Below are 22,022 nucleotides of genomic sequence, written 5' to 3'. Positions count from 1 at the left end.
ACACCCTCCCATATAGTGGTTATCAAAGCGATGTGACAGGCCTGTAGAAGGATTGCAGTAGTGACCATTTTACTGTTTTCTCATGTTATTCCACGCAAGGCTGCATACTCATTAATCACACAAGTCAAAAAAATGTGTTTCTGTTATACCGTGGCTATAATTCATTTTTTTAAGGACCGCTTGGAAAACATAATGTATTTTCTGCATCTAATTTTTCTCGCTAAAGCTAATTATGCAAAATATATCTTGCAAATTCATTTTTCACTGTTACATATTTGTATGGGATCCAATTGAATCAATGCAAAGAATTGTCAATTATACTTTATTTAAAGCACACGTCCCCCTACACAATTTTGAAAGGCAAATGTTTTGTTGATGCAATATTTTAACAGGCTTTCTTCAGTTATCTTTTTCCTCTCTTTTTTTTTATACATTAAAGCCCTCTGAATAAATTTGGTTTTCATTTCCCCCCAGTAATGTGTTTTCATGCTCTACATGATGAAATGCCCATTACATGATTTCTGTAATAAATGGGAACAGAAAACTCAGAACTGGAGATATAATATAAATGCTTTTTTTGATAAATTGCAGCCTTGCAGTTCAAGTAAAAAATAACCCTCTCTGCCAATTAAAAATGAATACACAATACAATTTAGTAATGGAACATATCTCTGTATACTTTAATCCCCTGTGTTTTAGTATGACAAATTTTGCCATAGCCATGCCTCAAATGCTCATTCTGTTTTATAAGCGCCCTGTGCCCTCCTATTTACTATAATACTCTTCAGGACAGTTCTTTTTGGAGGTACTAGAGGGCATTGGAAGGTCAGCAGGTCTAATTATTGGAACCAATAATGTTTTAGGCTTTGACATATATGCTTACGAAAGATTTACACCCCTAAAAGTGCATACTTACGTGTTTTATTGGTTTATACTGCAGCATGTTATTTTATGAAGAACTTTAGATTTAAGATCTCTGGATACCAAGGAAACTTATAAGAACAATACATATGTGAAAGTGAAAAGTTTATGCTGCGTTGGTTTATAATTCTACAGTACTTTTTGATGATAATGATGAGGATGTGTGTATGTATGTGTTTTTATATATGTAACACCTCCCCCCCCCAATCGCAGATAGGGACCCATGTGGGGAAATCTACACTTGTGTTACCAGGCGTGGTGCGTCACCTGATAGGCTCACAGAAGGTCTGAACCTCCGCCACTGGGAGCCTGGGGTTACCTGATTCGTCAAACACAGCGGCTCCACCTGTAAGGGTTCCCATCTGAGTGGGATGGTCCTCTTACAGGAACCACAATAATAAGACACGCACACAGTGTATGCTAATAACTGGTTTACTATTGCTACTACTAATAAACTCGGTACTCTGTACCACACAGAATAATGCATATAACCACATACATAGCAGTGCACCGGGTGTACACATCAACATAGGTATTCCCCAAAGTACCTTATGTCCAAACCCCACCCACGTGTGTTGGAGATAGCGCTATCCCTTGACGTGTTGGTGCACTACTTATAGATACCTGCCCGGGCTCCAGCCACGTGTGCCGCTATACAACTGAAGTGGATCCGCCTGATCCGACGAGACGCCCTCCTACGCGTGGGGTGAATTCCAGCGTGGATAATATCACCACGGCTCCGCACCGTCTGTACCTTGACGGGGATCCGTCTGCAGCCGGCAGGCCGCAGTCACTGCTTGGCATGGCCTCCGAGAAGATAGTCTCCATATAACTGAGGGTTCTGAGCCCAGAACCAGGAATCAGGCTGCGCGACACTGAGTGTCTCCTTAACTAAACCCAAACAGCTAAAGGGGCAGAACTACTCACATAGGGCCTGTCCCTGAAGCAACCACAAACTGGGGCAATGGTATCAGTTATCTGGGGCCTCTGGGGTTAACTGGCCTAGTGCAAGGGGCTACTGCTCCCAAGCACCCACACTTACTCAGCTCCCTGCTCCAACTGTCACTGCCAGCCCGTGAAATGTATCTAACTGCTCTTGCCGAGAATCCTTGAGCCTTATTGGCTGTTCTGGAGCACCTGGGGTTTGTCTCCCTTAGCCTCATGGGAATTGTAGTCCCGTGGAGGCCTCTATTGTATTGGGGCCGCGTGCGCGATTCCACTGCGCATGCGCGACTTGTTAATGGCCGCCGCAACTCCTGCACTTCATCTGAGCATGCGCGACCACTGGGCATGCGCGCGCAGACACAATGTGGCCCCCGCTAGCCGGGTGCGCCACAGAGCCTCCCTGACGTCGGAGCGCTCCCTGCTTCGGCCCCCATTCGAACAGCCGGCGGGTCCGTTGCTGGCTCCAGCGGCACCCGCGACCGTGATGCCAGCTAGGAGGGGGGTCTCTGGAAGACCAGGGCTACATATATACAGAGATGTAGCAAGACTTACTGTCCTCTGTGCCGCGATTTTCACTATTAATACAGCTACAGTTCTCGTGGCCCTGAAAACAGTAAGCTGCCCAGAAGTATTAATTCTGTCCTTGCTGTCCTTGTGACTGCATTCGGGCCATGGTTTTCTGCATTGTTTTCTGTGGCCACAAGGACAGTAAGTCTTGTTACTGTACATATACAGTACAGTTAGGTCTGGAAATAATTGGACACTGACACAATTTTCATACTTTTGGCTCTGTACGCCACCACAATGGATTTGAAATGAAACAACCGAGATTCAATAGAAGTGCAGACTTTCAGCTTTAATTCAAGGGGTTGAACAAAAATATTGTATGAAACGTTTTGGAATTGCAACCATTTTCATACACAGTCCCCTTATTTCAGGGGCTCAAATGTAATTGGACAAATTAACACAATCATAAATAAAATGTTCATTTTTAATACTTTGTCGAGAATCCTTTGCAGGCAACGACTGCTTGAAGTCTGGAACACATGAACATCACCAAACGCTGGGTTTCCTCCTTTGTGATGCTTTGCCAGGCCTTTACTGCAGCTGTCTTCAGCTGTTGTTTGTTCGCGGGTCTTTCTGAATAAGTTTTGTCTTCAGCAAGTGAAATGCATGCACGATCTGGTTGAGATCAGGTGATTGACTCGGCCATTGCAGAATATTCCACTTCTTTGCCTTTAAAGACTCCTGGGTTGCTTTCGCAGTATGTTTTGGGTCATTGTCCACCTGTAAAGTGAAGCACCGTCCAATCAACTTCGCTGAATTTGGCTGAATATTCGCAGACAATATATCCCTATATACTTCAGAATTCACCCAGCTGCTTCTGTGTTCTGTCACATCATCAATAAATACTAGTGACCCAATGCCATTGTAAGCCATGCATGCCCATCACACTGCCTCCACCGTGTTTTACAGATGATGTGGTATGCTTCAGATCATGAGCCGTTCCAAGCCTTCGCCATACTTTTTTCTTCCCATCATTCTGGTACAGGTTGATCTTAGTTCATCTGTCCAAAGAATACTGTTCCAGAACTGGGCTGGCTTTTTTAGATATTGTTTGGCAAAGTCTAATCTGGCCTTTCTATTCTTGAGGTTTATGAATGGTTTGCACCTTGTGATGAACCCTCTGTATTTGCTCTCGTGAAGTCTTCTCTTTATGGTAGACTTGGATAATGACATGCCTACCTCCTGGAGTGTGTTCTTCACTTGGCTGGATGTTGTGAAGGGGTTTTTCTTTACCATGGAAAGGATCCTACGATCATCCACCACTTTTGTCTTCTGTGGACGCCCAGGCCTTTTTGTGTTGCAGAGCTCACCAAGCGTTCTTTTTTTCTCCGAATGTACCAAACTGTTGATTTGGCCACTCCTAATGTTCCTGCTATCTCTCTGGTGGATTTTCTTTTTTTTGCAGCCTAAGGATGCCCTGTTTCACTTGCATTGAGAGCTCCTTTGACCGCATGTTGTGGGTTCACAGCAACAGCTTCCAAATATGAATGCCACACCTGGAATCAACTCCAGACCTTTTACCTGCTTAATTGATGATGAAATAACGAAAGAATAGCCCACACCTGTCCATGAAACAGCTTTTGAGTCAATTGTCCAATTACTTTTGGTCCCTTAAAAAAGAGGGGGCTACATATTAAAGAGATGTAATTCCTAAACGCTTCCTCCAATTTGGATGTGAATACCCTCAAATTAAAGCTGATAGACTGCACTTTATGCCCATATTCATTATTTAACTGTAACTTGAATTTATTTTGGTACACAGCCGAAATAACAAAACGTGTATCAGTGTCCAATTATTTTTCTGGACCTAACTGTGTATGTATGTGTATATATATATATATATAACATTTTTGCATTTTTAATTTTTATTCTTTAATCATTATATATATATATTTTTTGTTCAATTGTATTTGCAATAAGCTAGCATTGTATTCACATAACTGATTATTGTATGGGCACATAATTTTTGTTCATCATTACCTTATCAGCTAGGTTAGTGGTATTTATGTTGATTTATTATAACATCATTTTCAACTAAATATTTCTGGTTATATCCTTGCATTTAGGCGCAATCTTTTTCCCTTTCCCTATATATAGGGAAAGGGAAAAAGATGCGCCTAAATGTATATATATACACAAAGAAAGAAAATCAAGCACTCAGGATCCCGGAAGAAGCTGAGCCAATCACTGAAACGTACGTCGGGTCACACGCCACAAGCAGCTGTGAGCCAGTAGCAGCACTGCAGCCTAGGGCTGCGCTTATAATGAACAAACATTTGCAGAGCAATGAAGACGCACATAGTGCACATGACTGCGCTTGTTGACGCTGCATCCAGACGCGCAATATTTGAACAGAGTTCGCAAATTGTTTTCCTTGCGCGACGTCCATGTCTCGGCCGCATCTCCTGAGTGGTTCAGCAAACGGGGGCGAACTGCTCACGTGATGTCACAGCCACACCTCCGCCATGCGTCCGTTGTTGCCTCCCGATGCCTCCAGCCGGCAGTGCAGGTTTTGCACGCGCATCCACCACGTGAGGGACATCACGCAGTCACGCACGCACATTGCCGGTACTACTATAAACGAGGCCTAAGAGGGAGCTCTGAAAGAAGCCTGCATCTGAGGTCTATGGATTAGAGATACATTTTACTGACACAGTTCAACTTGAAACTTAGTATCTCTCACGGATCCATTTCTCCCTACTCAAAATAGTATATGCAAGGCTCTCTACATCAGCTACACTGTTAGCACAGGCACCTCAATCCACTAATCACGGTTGTCACCCTGTGGACTCTTAGAAAAACTTCAGAAATATACTCCTTCCTTTTTCCTCAATCTGTCTCTCTACATTTCACCACTGGTAAACACTCTGAGTACGGTATAAGAGAACCATTCTCACCTACAGCTTTCAGATACCAGAGTTTGACCAGTATCCAACCAATCTTTCAGCAGAGCTCACCATCACTGAACGCCTCAGTAAAGATAGGATACCAGCAACAACCTATTTTGTCCACTACATCAACTTAAAGATATATATATATATATATATATATATATATATATATATATATATATATATATATACAGTATATATATATATCTCAAGTGAAGGACATACAGTAAACACTACCTATTTCAGCAGCTCGACCGAGACTACACCCAATTAACTACCACCACTGCAGTCACTCCAATCACCCTAATTAACTGCCCCGGCAATCTAGCTATTTACAGCTATCTAGGATGGTTTGGGATTTACCTAATACTGCACATCAAAGCATGAGAGATTGATTTGCTTGGAAAGAATCACCTGTCCTACAGAATATACTAACCCACCTCCTCAGAGGCTTTGTAACATTTTTTGTAACTATCACCTGTCGGTCCATGTCACACAGTGTATTTATGTTCTATGTTTTTGAATTCTACCACCAGAATTACGTGAGTACAGTCGTAGGTCTCCTATTTAAGTATAAGACATCAAAAATTATTTTTAGAATCATTCAAAACTCCAATGGTGTGCGCTATTTAGGATCTCTCCATCTAGTGGATTCACCCACAAATTCCTCCCTTCTATACCAGTATATACTTTACACCAAGATCCTAAGCAGCACCCATGATCTCCACTAAATTTCACTGCACCAGGTTTATAAGTAGACACCTCTCTCTTTTTTGATATATATATACACACACAGAAAAAAAGCAAGCACTCAGGACTTAACAAAAAATTGCCAAAGATTTAACTAACAAAAGATCGACATTCCGGTTCAGATCAGAAACGTTCTCATCATCAGCCCTTGTTGATCCACTACTGAAGGACGGCCTCCCGAAAGATCTTCCATATACTGCAGTTGCAAGCGTCTCTTCACATTGCTCCAAGGAATTTTCTGACTTCTTCCCATCTTACTTTTGGTCGTCATCTTGGTCTTTTAATATCTTGGAATCCAGTTGAGTACCATCTTTGTCCATCGATGATCATTTCTTCTTGTTATATGCCCTACCCACTGCCATTTAAATTTCTTCACCCTTGTGATGTCACAGACTTTTCTTTGGTTTTGAACACATTCATTCTTTTTCCTGTCTCGTAGAGTAATATGCATACTAGGTGGAAAGGGGAATTGGGAATGACCCTAGCAACAGCTAGTGAAAAACTTGATGGTGCTACAATCTGGAGTATAGGGTTAACAATATACGGAGAGAAAAAATATCCCCAATAATGAGAGTACTCAGATCTGAGTGATCTCATTATTGGGATATCTTTTATCTCTGTATACTCTTAGGGTAATACCCAGCATACATCTCTCCATACTTCTTTGCGTTGTCTGAAGTTTTGGAATTATATTCGTATTTAGGGTCTACGTTTCACATCCATATGTGAGCACGGGTAGAATACACTGGTCACTGTACAGGGGAAGTTTCCCTTGAAATATTGTCTTCCTTTAAAATGCACTCCATCCCATCATCATTCTCCTATTGATTTCATTCCAAAGGTTCCTATCCATTGTTATTTGCCGGCCAAGGTAGAAAATGATCGACTTCTAGTTCTATTCCATTTATTTTGATCTTTGCAGACTTGACACATTTATTGACCATCACTTTGGTCTTGCTGAGATGCATATGGAGGCCCACATTCTTACTTCCTTTGGAGAGCTCTCAAATATGTGGCTGTATGTCTTTTGAACTTGTGGCGAAAATAACAATGTTACCTGCAAATTGTAGGTGACTCAAATATTCACTGTTGATTATGATTCCTTTTTCAATTGATTCCTTCCCAATCTAATGTCTTGAAGAATTCTTTAAGTGTTGCTGTGAAAAGCTTTGGTCACATGGTGTCTCCCTGCCACACTCTCTTGCCCTCCTATTTTGCTTGTATCTTTATGTAATCTAATAGTTGATGTGGCATTCTCGTAAATGTTCTTTATAATATAAATGTACGCTTCTTCAACACTTTGTCTTCTTAATGCATTTAGGACCACTGAGGTGTACACAGAATCAAGTGCTTTTTAACGATCAACGAATCATACGAGTAGTAGATCATATTCATTACTTTAGGAAATCATTTCTTGTACAGCTTGGATATGGCCCATTGTGCTGTATCCACTGTGAAATCCCGCTTGTTCTCTAGGCTGGACATTTCAGTTGTAATGCCATCTTCCCTGGGAGCCATCCAATTCTTCATTAATTTTATTGCTCTTGCCACTTAAGGAAGGACGCATAGTCATTGGTGGTTTCTTCTCACTTATCCTCTGCTGGATTATATCCTGTGTTAACGTGCAATTTCATTTAGAAGTCCTCAACTCTCTTTATGATAAGTGCATGGTATTTTATTGATAGTAGTTGATCCATTGTCTTGTTTGAGGGCAATGATTTGCTTCTTCCCAACCATAAGTTGTTGCTTTGTCTTCTTTAAGTGGCTCAGTGAGTAAAGACTCTGACCAGCACCGAGTTTGGAGCAGGGGAACCAGCTTCAATTCCCAGTGTCGGCTCCTTGTGACCTTGGGCAAGTCACTTTATCTCCCCGTGCCTCAGGCAAAAAAAACCCATATATTGTAAGCTCCACAGGGCAGGGACTGTGTCTGCAAAATGTCTCTGTAAAGCACTATGTAAAAATAGCAGCGCTATACAAGAACAAATTATTATTATCTTAAATAGTATTTTTCACAATATGCGAAGGAGCAGCCAGACGGTAGGGTTAGTAAAGAGTCCACACACTGTACTTGTGCTGAAACAATACTTTTGGTAGTTTATTTTCTACACAAGTAAACAGAACGTTACTGTCCCTTTAAGGCAAAACAAAACCATATACGGTTAGGGAGACTAACTAAACAGAGTAACCGACCAGGTTAGCTAGGCTGTTTAAAGTAGTAGTGTATAGAACAGAGCACAGCCCAGCGACGTTCAAACTTGAAAAGGCTAAAAAAAAATCCAAGGCAGACTCCAAAATCCGCAGATCAATTTATTGCAAGCTTCAGGCAGCACAGAGACTACATGAACGCACCGGGGCCAGTTTCTGCCAGCAATTATTTGTGAACACCCCATCAACATCTGGACATTTATTATTTCTATCTACATGTTTCTGATAGAACCGCATTTGATTATTTGAGCACCACACCCTACTACTCAACTATAGCTAGGCTGTATACCAGTTCAAACAGGACATAGCATAATACAATACATCTGTAATCAACATAAAGTTCTTATCTGAGGTGCTGGGAATCCATCCCAGGACTTTCCAGGTAATCCCTCTGTGAACTGTTACGCCTTGCAGGTAGGTCAGTCCTGCCTGTGTCCTTGCAGGAGTGTTACGCTTCTTGGAGCTTCCGGTGCTGGATGTGCATCCTTACAGGCCTGGGGAACCATCATTCAAACCTTCATCCTTGCAAGTTAGGGGAAAGACTCAGTCCTGGCAGGCTGTCTCTTAAATCCCTTGCAAACAGGCGTTTACGTGAAACAGCGTATGAGATCTGAAACTAGGGTGTGATCTCCTGAGCCTCAACAGAGAGTGTTAACTCTTCTCTCTCACACCATATCACTTGTCCTTACATCTTCAGTTATACGTTTGCACATTGTCTTGCACAGCCCTGCTTACTCAAGTCTTGTTGGTCAAAGTGAATGGGGCCATATGGAGACTGTGGCAAAAGGTGTCTTGTGGAATAACACCAGTTCGTAAAAAAATTACCAGTAATGCTACTTAAAAGATTTATTTCGGAAGTAGAATAACAGAAAAAAGTCATGGTATACTTGAATGTGCTGCATTTCAATGGATGTAATTAAATACAAAACGGTTGACAATGTAAGGAATTGATTGTAGTGACAGATATTATACAAAATATAAAGTTATTTTTAAAGGACGTCGACTCTCTGAGGCTTCCTCTGCACTGCAGTGAACTGTTGTAGAATTGTAAGAGTTAGCATTATTATTTGCTGGTTGGCAGAACCAATTAAAAAAACATATTATTGAGAAGAAACCTGAGGGAGTAGTCATGAAAATGGCCTTGGCTTATTAAAACACTGAAGGAGTTTTGAATATTCACTTAGAAGGAGAATATTTAATGTGCAGTTAGATGTTCAAGTATATTCCCCCCATCTTCACAAAACCATTGTTATCAATTATCTCCTTGTTGCAACACTGATGAAGCTCTATTTATTAAAGCAAACAAATCCCAAGACTTTCAGCTTGTTCTGTGATAATACTGGTACTATTCTTTGCTGTAGTTTTGTAGCCAAGAGACAACAAGGCATATTGATGTAGCCAACACTATTGTAACTCCAAACGCGGGGGGAGGGAGGCCATGGTGAGCAAGGTCAATGTTGCAATATTACTCACATCGCAGCGCAGTTTGGGTTGCCATAACGTTGTCTACATCTGTATGTGACACAGGAAAAGTGGTGCAGTTCTGGAGAATAAATTGTATCAAGACAAAAACCCAATAGACTTTTTCTGATTCATTTTGTTTTGCGCCCAAATTGCTTCACTCATCATAATTCATGGACTCCCTTGATGGCTCCCAAAGATCCAATATAAACATTTAGGGGCTTATTCTATATGTACCAAAGCAATCCGGCATTGGCACATATACAATCAGCCCCTTAGAATTGTTTGTATCAAGGTGAAAGTGCTGCATTTCTAAAGCAAAAGATCTGTACCATATGTATCGAAGAAAAAAAATCACATTGAAAACAATAGGATGTTTTTCTTTGATACATTTGGAGCAATGTTTTGCTCCAGAATTGCAGCACTTTTGACTATAGACCAACTAATCTGAATAACCTCTATTAGAATAGAAACAGAATAGCAGAGCTAACAACGTGAAATGTCTGGATTCACTAAAGTACGGAGATTTTGCACATACTGTAAAAAGATATTTGCGGAAGCAAATTTTGTGGCAAAAATGTTGCAGCAAACATTTCCTTGCCAGCTACATTTGCAATGGAGCCAGGCTACAAAAGACAACAAATAGCGCAATAACGTATGGACACATCAAATCTGAATCTTGCTGTATGTTATGGCGTGTCCATTCACATTTTATCATCTAAAAACAGACATATCTCGGGTTCAAATGTCTGTTTTTATTTTATTTGATAAAATGCGGGCAGACACTCCATAAGATGCAGCAAGATTCAGATTTGACGTGTCCATACGTTATTGCACTATTTGTTGTCTTTTTCCCTTTTTTTGGTGCCGTCCTTCCTCTCCCCTTTTCACTTGGGGAAAACTACATACATCAAGGAACTTGCGAGATGGTTCCTTATTTTAGGGTTTGAGCGGAGGTTTTTGAAGCATTATTTTTGTCACTTTCGTGGTTTGTGCACAGTATATGTATATATTGATGTTCATCATTTCGTATTTTATTAGAATTATATTATCTTACTCTCTTCATTATTTTATTATCTCACCGAGAGGCACTGGAAATGCTGACCAAGACATTTTTTGGTTTAAAATATTGGGGTCATTTATCAAAGTTTCCTGGCTGCAAATCTGAATTCAGTTTGGCAAGCTCACTTAATCCACAGTAATGTCAAACCTTATAGTTTGTATGAGAGTGCTGTTGTGTCTATAAGAGCAAAAGTAAACAAAATACCAGCACACACCCCTTTAGATCCCCAACCTTTTTTTAACTTAATCCTGCATAAAAGCTTCAATTCAAATAATTAGTCATTTCTTATATCTTTATTTGATTTAACATGCTGCATAAAGGCTGCGATACATTAATATTAACCCTTTCACATTCCTTAAAAGGGGATCTTTAGTTACAAAGTCAGGCCAAAGATAGGGATCTGGAGTGAAGTGCGTTGGTGTAACTTTTGGTAAACTGGGGCAAAAATGCTGCACCACATTTATTAAAGAAGAAAATACCCATTCGTTTCAAAGGGGATGTTTTTCCTTGATAAATTTGATGCAATTTTTTACTAATCTTTTTCAACTAGGATACTCTGAGAAATACCCCCATGTATTTTAATGTATGTAAACGCTAAATAATAATTTATGGTGAAATTAGGTATGGTGCATGTCAGCATGCTACAATTTGCAGAGTAACTTGAGAACATTTTTTTAGAACAAGTTGGACGAGATACTGATAGTATAAATGAGTATTGGTAATGAGGGAGAGAGAATGGCAGTGAATGCATGGGTTCAGCAGGTAATTTAGGACAAAAGATATATACAATAGCTACAGTAAGCAGTTGGGTGATCTGCTGAGATTTGCATATAGGGACCGTTGTTATCTGATTTGGATCGAAATAAGAACATTTAACCTTTGTTGGAATCTGCCTTTCAGTGATTGCTGCATCTACTCAAATTGTCAGCATGCTACAATTTGCTGAGTAAATATTTTATGACGAGCTGGAAGAGAGATACTGGCGAGATGCTCTTGTTACATTCCACCTACTGAGGTCTTCTGGTCATGTTCTACAGCGATAAAGTCTGCTATTTGTTCCCTGCGGTAGTAAAGAGACCAATCGTTGAAGTCAAGAAAGCAGCTCCTTATCTTCTAAGTAGATGTCCCCTTGGATAATTAATTCAGGCTTCACAAATGTGGAATACTAGATATTTGTTGTAGATTTGACAATTTTTGTCTTTTACTTTAGTGGATGACATGTACAGTACTGAGTGTCTGTTTGACTAACTAATGATGGCATCATCAAGAATGCCAAGACAAATGGGCTTCATAAATTCTCTATACCTTATATAATATTTTAAACCGTGTTATATGGACCCATGCTTGTGTACATTAACCCTTTGAGTGCCCCAATACTTAGTCACTACGTTACAGGATCTGGCACTCCAGGGGCCCCATGACATAGTGGTTACATCACGGTCAAGGAAAGCTTTTTTTTCAGGTTATTGTGCGTCCTTTGTATCCATGGAGCGCAGGACGTGATCTACAGTGAAGGGAAATGGAAGAAGAGGAGGACTTCTCTTCTGTTTCTGGGTTAAGGGCCGCTGTGTCATGTGACCGCTGTGTGCTGGAGAGGCCATGGCACTCTTGTGCTACGGCCCCATCAGCACTCAGGTTAAAGCAGGGGTACGCAAACTGGGGAGCGTGAATTTTTTTTGGGGGGTGGGGGGGGGAGGGGCGATGGTTACAGAGGCCCCGCACTCTTCAGCATGAGGCCTCTGTACCTCACTTACCTAAATTCTGCCAGCTTCGGGCAATGCGTCACTATGGCACAGCGGCGTCAAATGACGCTGGAGGGGTCATGTGAGACGTGACATAATTTTATGCTGGATTAAAGGTAAGGGGGGGGGGGGCGCAACACTGGGGGAGAGAAGGCAGGGGGCGCAACGCAGAAAGTTTGTGCACCCCTGGGTTAAAGGATGTCGCTTGTAAAGATGATATCCTATCTATTTTAGTGGTGATACCCACATTTTGTTGGTAAGCAATAATGTATTTTTAAGGTGTGTGTGACATTTGCTGCATGACGACAAGATGATTTACTGTAAATGTAAAGTACGTCTCAAATGCAAATCCCGAGAGATATAACTAGAACAATGCATTTGGAATGGTACACATGGAGTAGTTTGAATTACATTAAAGCTAGCTGAATAACGAACAAATTAAAAAGCTATCAAAGCGTTTTATGTATTTGCTTGAAATAATAATGAAATAATGAAATAATAATGGCTTTTTTGTTTGTTTTGTTTTGCAGCAATTGGTATCTATGCAGGAGGAGTTAAACAACAAAAAGGCTGAACTGGAGAAAGCTAGGGGGGAGCAAAGCCATGCACATGCATTGGTAAATGTTCTCAAAGAACAGGTGAGTCAGGACAAATTTAAATGTGTTTTCCTAAGGGGTACGTTGCATGTTCCTAGACTCGTTGCCTTTTTATTTAATTATATAAGTATATTGCAAACAGGAATGGTTTATTATTACACACTTTGCAGTAACACAACAGCTACTCAGCAGTCTTCTGCCGGATACAGTCTCTTTAGATCAGCTCTCACTGAAGGATGGTCCCTGGACCGTCACTACAGACCAAGGGCACCCGCAGCCATCCTAGCTCTTCCCCACCTCCCTAGCGGAGGCAGAGGTATTGGTTCACACTCACTTCCCCCCGCAGGGAAGAGTACATGGGAAGGCCCCAATCTCAGGCTCCCAGTCGTGTGACCTAACTACCTCAGAGGGAAGGAACAACCTCCAAATTTAGGGCGGTCCTGCCCTTAAGTACAGCCAGAAGGCGAGCACCCCGTTGTCCCAGCTACAACAGGATGTACCACCCCCTGCTGTCATACTGGCAAGCCTGTAAATACCAGGGTTTACTGCCAGCCCATTGGGTACAATAGTAGCCAGGGGGTAACCCCGCTACAACTATTATCTTTCATTTTTACAAAGCCAGGAATTCTGTAAAAGCATAGTTTCAGTATCTCCATGTGGAGTCATCAAGTCTTCATGCCTGTAATGCTCAGGTTATGAGTAGCGAGTCACCAGCCTGTATCGGAAAGATTAAGGAAATTAAACAAACAAAATCCCGAATTATTCACCACTAGATATATGAAGAGAAAACAAACACTGCCTGTGCCAAAAAGCAAATGGCTGCTATTTAAATGTGATCATCCCAGCATGATATGTTGTGAAATAGACAAAAGAAGCTAACATTGGCATTGTAGTATTATTTTTCTTTGTGTTGCCTTTCCTTGTATGTGTTATGATTAAAGAGTTAGTATGTCAAACAGAAGCTCACCAGTAAAGAGTATGTAGTTGTGATGGCAAACACACGTGTCAAGAACAAAAACGCATAAAGAAAATATTTAGCTGCAAATAACAATATAAGGTATCAAGTTATCAGATGTGTGGGTCGTTATTTATCCCAAGTTCCAGTACCATCATGCATCATGTTTGTTTGTGTGTAATTGTGGTACTTTAGGTGTACATGTACTGTAACATATACGGTTTGCACTACAGTTGATGGCAAAGAGCATGTATTTGTATATATTTTTACAAATTGATGTCTTCCGAAGATATGAATGCCCAGTATCATTATTCATAATATTCCAAAAGAACAGTGTTTTAGCCAGCTACCATTGTAAGAAACTTAGCTTATGCTAGCATGGCAAGTTCACATATATTGCTGCCTTCTGCAAATGTAAATGCGGGAGTGGTGATTTCTTTTAGTATAAGGTCCACTACAGTTGCATGTTCTGGTTTAAACAATCAAATATTTGTATTTAACCCATATTAATAATGTCAATTAATTTTTTAATACAAGGAGCAACCTTCTGAGGTTGATGCAACTGAGAAAACTTAAAACTCAAAGTCAAACAGTTATTTTAGACTTGGGTTGAAGAAAATCAGTTTATCAAATGCCCCTGCATGTTTAGAGACAGTTTCATGATGATGACATATGAAATATATCATTCCAATGAATTACGCACGTTTTTTTCAGTGAGTTATGAATCTCTCAAGAAGTCAGTCATCCATAAGGACGTACAATCAGTTCTAGAACTTCTTCAAATTCATTTTTGCCCACACTTTACTTGCACCGTTCTGACAGTACTGCAAGTGCATGTTATGGCAGGCTGATACAAGGCTTGTGTGACCTTAATTAATTAAGTAACCAGCTGCCTCAGTTTGTGTGCTCCATATGGAGTTACTGTAGCTAGAAAAAATCTTCAGTGTAAAAATTGGATTTGGCAAAGCAATTTACTGAAATACAGTAGTATCTCTGTGGTTTCCATTAACCTTGTGAGCCACGAATAGGGTAATCCTATACTGTTTTTAGTACTATCCAGTTGTTTGTTTCTTATTTAATTAGGGATTTGTATGATAATTGATTGCCATTTCTATGATGAAATTTTTTATTTTCTTGCCTTTTTAAAGAGAGAGAGAGAGAGAGAGAGAGAGAGAGAACAAGTCTAAGGCACCTTAGAATGAGGTACTGGTGACAGGCACAATAGGATTAGAACCCATAACATCGTCTTGGCAGTAGTTCTGTGTTTGTGTCTTCAGTGCACAGACAACTTGATTGTAAGATTTAGAGAAATGGGTACCATGTTCCTTTTGTTATGAGCAAGGGTCACATTGTTTGATCTTACAAGTGACAATATTTTATATTATTGTAGGTTTCAAAGTTTAACTTGACATACAAGTATTGTATTTTTGTACCTTCTAGATCTTGATTATTTATTATTTATTTATAAAATGTTTTACCAGGAAGTAATACATTGAGAGTTACCTCTCGTTTTCAAGTATGTCCTGGGCATAGAGTTAAGACAAATAATACATGTTACAAATACAGTTACATAAGTGAACAGGGTATACATTATATACAAGACATTGCGTGCACAGTTAAAGAAAATATATATTATAGGCGTATGTAACAATTACAGACCAAATTAAAATGTGAGACAGCCTTAATCTGGTCGTAATTATGGATATTACGTGAACAGATTGGATTTCCTGGTCAACATTTTCAAGGGCTTTTCACGTTGACTGTCACACATTTGTGGTATAGGCTAGGAAGTACATCAGCTTCTAGGAGAAAATGCAGCGCTTTAAGAAATGTAAAGTCTTAACCTGAATCGCCTTAATCTCTTTTCTAAACAAGTTTTCTTTGACAGATTTCTCTTTCTTACGTGTAACACACTGTTTTATTGACGTGAGGTGCAGATGTATAGTAAATATGTAGCTTGTGACATTGTTCCGTTCCCTCAGATAATACAACATCTCGTAATAACTCAAAATATCTCACAGGGTTTAATGGCAATGTTGTTGCACTATATCACAAAATATTCCACTGTAACCAACCAAAGGGAGTAATGAAGCCTGCTTCAACTGTAACACGCTGTTCTATTTTATACGTTTGAATGGTATAATACCATTTCTTTTTGTGATGTAGCAGAATGTTTGTTTTTTTAAACAGATTTTTGATACATTTAACTCTGATTAAAACTCTGGTGCTCTTGTGACACCATTCTATTCTAAGCATATTCTCATTGATAAATGTGTTGCTCTTTTGCACCATTTTCCTTGAAATATTGCTTCCCCAAGGGGGCGTGGCCAGGAGGTTGAATGGGCTTGTCGTAGACCTGATCAGCTCCGTAGACCGCAGGGGAAAAGCCAGTCCAGACCCCCTAAAAACTGGAAAAACAACCCCAAAATTATAAAGGCACTGTCAGGACGAGCTCACCACAAACGAGGCGGGACCGCGGTGCTGAGGTGGGATAGGATATAACGCCACCCACAGCCACGAGGGCACGTCTTGAGTAGAGTGGTCTGGGAGTCCGAGTTGGGGCAGGAGAGGTACGGATGGTAGAGGGTGCTGTTCGCCAAGTCCGGGGTTAGAGAGAGGGACGTAATCGTTTACCGTTTGCCGGGTTCGGGGTGCCAGAGGTGCGGAGAGTCGTATTGCCGTATGCCGAGTTCGGGATGCCAGAGGTGCGGATAGTCGTAGAGGAAGCCGGTTCGGTACACGAGGAAGACTGCAAAACAAGACAGGACAAGACAGGACTACGGAGGCAGAGAGTGATGAGAACAACTGGTTCTATGCTCAGCCGACGAGTTAATGAAGCTGCAGGGTATATATTGGCAAGAGGGTCCAATGGCAGAGTAGCAAGGTGGGGGTGTGTGAATGGGCCAGGCTGAGACAGGGATAGGTCCAGAGGAGCTCCTGGAGGAGGGACTAGAAGAAAGGTTACATTTGATTGCAGCATTGCAAAGAGGAGATGTGCCTTTAAAAAAGCTGGAGCGCCTCCGTGTGGCCGCGCCTCCGTGTGGCCACACCTGCGGGCGCGTGATCGGGCACACGCCCAGACCCGGCACTAGAAGGGGAACGCTGACGTGCGCGCGCGCGCCTAGGCAAGATGGTGATCGGCGTCCTGGAGGGAGGATCACTGCGAGGCGCGGGAAGACCCGGTGGAACCGCGGGTAAGTGGGGAGCACGCCGAGGGCGGCGTGACTCCCAGATCGTTACAGTACCCCCCCCTTCAGGGGTGACCTCTGGGCGTCCATGACATGGCTTGGAGGGATTCCTACGATGGAAAGCCTGGACGAGTCGAGGTGCGTGGAGATCTCGGTGGAGGAGAAGTGGTCTTAGAAAAGCGAGGACTCTGAAATGCTGGTTTAAGCAAAGATACATGGAAGACTGAAGGAATCTTCATCGAGGGTGGAAGGCGCAGGCGATAAGCCACAGGATTAATCCTCCTGACCACGGAAAAGGGACTGAGGAACTTGGGTGCTAGCTTCATGGTAGGAACCTTTAGTCGTATATTCCTGGAAGAAAGCCAAACCCTGTATCCTGGAGCGAACTCCGGGACCTGGCGTCGAAGGCGGTCTGCCTGGAGTTTCTGTCTCCCTGTGGCCACCTTTAAGTTCTCCTGAATCCTCCTCCATAAGTCTTTCAGCCGGGAGATGCGCTTGTCCACCGCTGGTACTCCTGAGGATAGAGGGGAGAAGGGTAAACGGGAAGGATGAAAGCCACAATTTATAAAGAAGGGAGATTCTTGAGTGGAGTCATTGTGGAGGGAGTTAAGAGCAAACTCGGCCCAAGGAAGCAGATCCACCCAGTCATCCTGTGTATCGGTTATAAAACATCGAAGGTATTGTTCCAGGTTTTGGTTGGCCCTCTCTGTCTGCCCATTGGTCTGTGGGTGGTATCCAGAGGAGAATTGCAGTGAAATACCCAATTTTTGAGAAAAGGCTCGCCAGAATCTTGACACGAATTGGGACCCTCGATCAGAAACGATGGTTGAGCGCACTCCATGAAGACGAAAAATTTCCTGGACGAAAACATCCGCAAGCCTGGAGGAATTCGGAAGACCCCTCAAGGGAACAAGGTGCGTCTGTTTGGAAAAACGATCAATTACTACAAGAATAGTATTCATCCCTTTGGAGGTTGGGAGCTCTACGATAAAATCCATAGAAATATGGTTCCAAGGCCGGTCTGGAATGGGTAAAGGAAGGAGAAGACCTGCTGGTCTGACCCGGGGTACTTTGTTGCGAGCGCATGTGCCACACGCTTTTACAAACTCCTCCACATCTTTAGCCCTCTCTGGCCACCAGAAGGTACGCTGGACAAGGTCCTTGGTTTTCCGTATCCCTGGATGTCCTGCCGATTTAGAGGAATGGCACCACTCGAGGACTCTCTTGCGATGTTGGGGTGCCGTGTAGAGTCTTCCCTCCGGAACCTTGAACCCCATCGGAGCCCGTGATTGCTCGGATCGAATCTTGTCCATGATATCAAAGGAGTTGGCGGACACAATAAATTTAGAGGGAATTATCGTCTCTAACTGCTCTTCAGACCTATCCTCTGCAAGGAACTGTCGAGACAGGGCATCCGCCTTCAAGTTTTTGGAGCCAGGAATGAAGGAGATGAGGTAATTGAACCGTGAAGAGAATAGTGCCCAGCGGGCTTGTCGAGCGCTCAAATGACGTGCCCCTTCTAAGTAGAGAAGGTTCTTATGGTCTGTGAGTATGGTTATGGGTGTCTCCGTGCCTTCTAAGAGGTGTCTCCATTCTTCTAATGCCAACTTGATTGCCAAGAGCTCCCGGTTACCGACATCATAATTCCGTTCTGCGGAAGAGAATTTCTTCGAAAAGAAGGCACATGGGTGTAACTTGGCTAAGGGAGAAGTCCTTTGGGACAGGACAGCACCAGCCCCGATGTCAGAGGCATCCACTTCCAGAGTAAATGGAAGTTTAGGGTCTGGGTGGGTGAGGATAGGGGCAGACACAAAAGCCTTTTTTAGAAGATTAAATGCCCGTATGGCGGTTTCGGACCATGATGAGGGATCTGCACCTTTCTTGGTTAGAGCAGTGATGGGAGATACCGTAGAAGAAAAATTGCGAATGAAGCGCCGGTAATAGTTTGCAAAACCTAGAAAGCGTTGCACGGCTTTGAGGGTGGTCAGACGGGGCCAGTCCAAAATGGCCTTAAGTTTCTCTGGATCCATATTGAAGCCGGAGTCAGAGATAATGTATCCCAGAAATGCCACTGACGTCAGATGGAACTGACATTTTTCCAATTTCGCAAAGAGATGGTTCTCCCGGAGGCGTAACAGCACCTGTTGAACGTGTTTGATGTGTTCTTGGGTGGATTTAGAAAAGATTAGGATGTCGTCTAAATAGACTATAAGGAATTTGTTAAGAATGTCCTGGAAAATCTCATTGACAAAATCCTGAAAGACTGCTGGTGCGTTGCACAGACCAAACGGCATGTCCAGGTATTCATAGTGGCCGTCATGGGTGTTAAAAGCAGTTTTCCACTCGTCCCCCTTACGTATCCTTACTAGATTGTAGGCGCCTCTTAGATCCAGTTTAAAAAAAATAGTAGCTCCCTGAAGACGGTCGAAGAGTTCCGATATCAAGGGCAGCGGGTAGCCGTTCTTGCGCGTGATTTTATTCAAACCCCGGTAATCGATGCATGGACTAAGAGAACCGTCCTTCTTTTTTACGAAAAAGAAGCCTGCTCCGACTGGGGAGGAAGATTTTCGGATGAAACCCCTCTCTAAATTCTCTGCAATGTAAGTGTTCATGGCTTTAGTCTCTGGAAGAGAGAGTGGGTAGGATCGTCCCCTGGGAAGAGCTGCCCCGGGAAGCAGGTCAATCGGGCAGTCGAAAGGTCGGTGCGGAGGTAGAACCTCGGATCATGCTTTGTCGAACACATCGCGGAAATTCCAAATACACAGAAGGCAAGGAGTCGACCTTCTCTTGCAGGGTACACAACCCACCAACCTTCTGGAATATCCTAGTACAGGTCTTGGCACATGGAGCACCCCACTGGATGGGTTCCCGATCTGTCCAGTCGATGCGAGGATTATGGACTTGGAGCCAAGGAAGACCCAAAATCAACTCAATGGAGGGAGTGTGGATAACATCGAGGGTAATGATCTCCGTATGAACGTCGACGAACTGCAGTAGGAGAGGCACCGTCTGTAGCGTGATAAATGCCGGCTGTAGGAGTCAACCGTCAATGGCCTCCAGACCCACTGGCGTCCTCTTACTGATAAGTTGAATATTGTTCCGTCTAGCAAAGGTTTGATCGATGAAATTGCCTGCGGAACCGAAGTCTATGAACGCCCGTGCTTGAGTATGAAACCCCTCTCCAGACAGTGTTACTAGCAACAGTATCCTGGTGGGAAGGACGTCTTTGATGATGGGAGAGAGGGACAGTATTCCCAACGAGTCTCTCCGGGATCTCATTGGCAGTTGGCGTTTCCCGGCTTGTGGGGACACTGGAGTACTAAGTGACCAGAATTGCCACTGTACATCCAGAGACCGGCATTGCGCCGGCGTTGTTTCTCGGCAGAAGACAGCTTATTACCTCCCAACTGCATTGGTTCCGGGACGTCCCAGGATGGAGGTGTTGGAGGCACGAACGATGGGGCAAGAGGCCTTGAAACCCATTGACGGTAACGAGAACGTTCAGTCTTCCGCTCCTGCAGACGCTGGTCCACCCGAATGCACAAACCGATCAGATCCTCTAGGTCAGTGGGACGTTCCCGCGCCGCGAGCTCATCCTTTAGGGATTCTGACAGGCCCTGCCAAAACGCCGAAGATAGTGCTTCATTGTTCCATCCCGTCTCAGCAGCAAGGGTGCGGAACTCCACTGCGTACCGGGCGACGGAACGATCTGCCTGGGTTATGTGGTGGAGAGAAGAAGCTGCCGTTAATTGCCGTGCAGGGGTGTCAAAGACTCTTCGGAACTCATGGGCGAAGAGGTCGATGTCCTGTGTGATGGGCCCTTGTTCCCAGATGGGAGAAGCCCAGGCCAGCGCCTCGTCGGTGAGAAGAGCCACGATATAGCCGACCTTAGAAATGGAAGAGACAAAACGAGAGGGCGAGAGTCGGAATTGGATGAAAGATTGATTAAGGAAACTCCTACATCCTTGGGGATCCCCAGGATAGCATTTGGGAGCAGGAATACGGGGTTCCAAAGCAAACGGAGGTGCTGGAAAGGCTGTTGCGGAGGCTGTGGGAGCCATGGGTGAAGATCCCTGACTGGAAGCTCGGGCTTGAACGGTAAGGGAATGAAGGCTCTGCTGAAACATATCCATCCGCCTAACATTTTGTTCCAGATAAGTCTCTAGCCTGGTGAAGAGATTCGTGTGGGAATTTAAAGTACGCTCCACCTCAGCGGGGTCCATGTTTGTTGGACTGAGCATAATATCAGGACGAGCTCACCACAAACGAGGCGGGACCGCGTGATCGGGCACACGCCCAGACCCGGCACTAGAAGGGGAGCGCTGACGTGCGCGCGCGCGCCTAGGCAAGATGGCGATCGGCGTCCTGGAGGGAGGATCACTGCGAGGCGCGGGAGGACCCGGCGGAACCGCGGGTAAGTGGGGAGCACGCTGAGGGCGGCTTGACTCCCAGATCGTTACAGGCACAAACTCAGAAGACTACAGGCACCTCTGAAGTAAAGTTCAACCCGGGAACGGGAGCTGTCCGGTCGTCCGCGGGAGTCTCAAGATGGCCACTGTACTCATACTTGCCGAATTTAACTGAGACCCTGAGTGCCACCAACTGCAGGAAGGTAAGGGGGAGCCCCGGAATATAGCACAGCGGGTGGAAAGCTAAATCCCACAGAAAGCGGACGGACAGTGGGGTGTCCCCCCTTGCACAACCATCCCGATCGCACACCCGCCAAGTCGGGGCTACA

At 43.4% G+C, this 22,022-nt stretch overlaps 1 protein-coding gene across 8 annotated transcripts in view; it reads left to right on the top strand.

Annotated features, from left to right (window-relative positions):
* The window catches only part of ENOX1 (ecto-NOX disulfide-thiol exchanger 1), a 628,404-nt gene that overhangs the window by 569,010 nt on the left and 37,372 nt on the right, over nt 1-22,022 (top strand). For all 8 annotated transcript variants that reach the window (XM_075591092.1, XM_075591093.1, XM_075591094.1 and 5 more), the window contains one exon: nt 13,076-13,183. In XM_075591092.1, the coding sequence (XP_075447207.1) occupies nt 13,076-13,183 (108 nt within the window). The remainder of the gene's footprint in view (nt 1-13,075; nt 13,184-22,022) is intronic.

This window comes from Ascaphus truei, chromosome 3 (assembly GCF_040206685.1).
Source record: "Ascaphus truei isolate aAscTru1 chromosome 3, aAscTru1.hap1, whole genome shotgun sequence".
NCBI lineage: Eukaryota > Metazoa > Chordata > Amphibia > Anura > Ascaphidae > Ascaphus > Ascaphus truei.
This window is presented reverse-complemented; position numbering and strand designations above follow the sequence as displayed.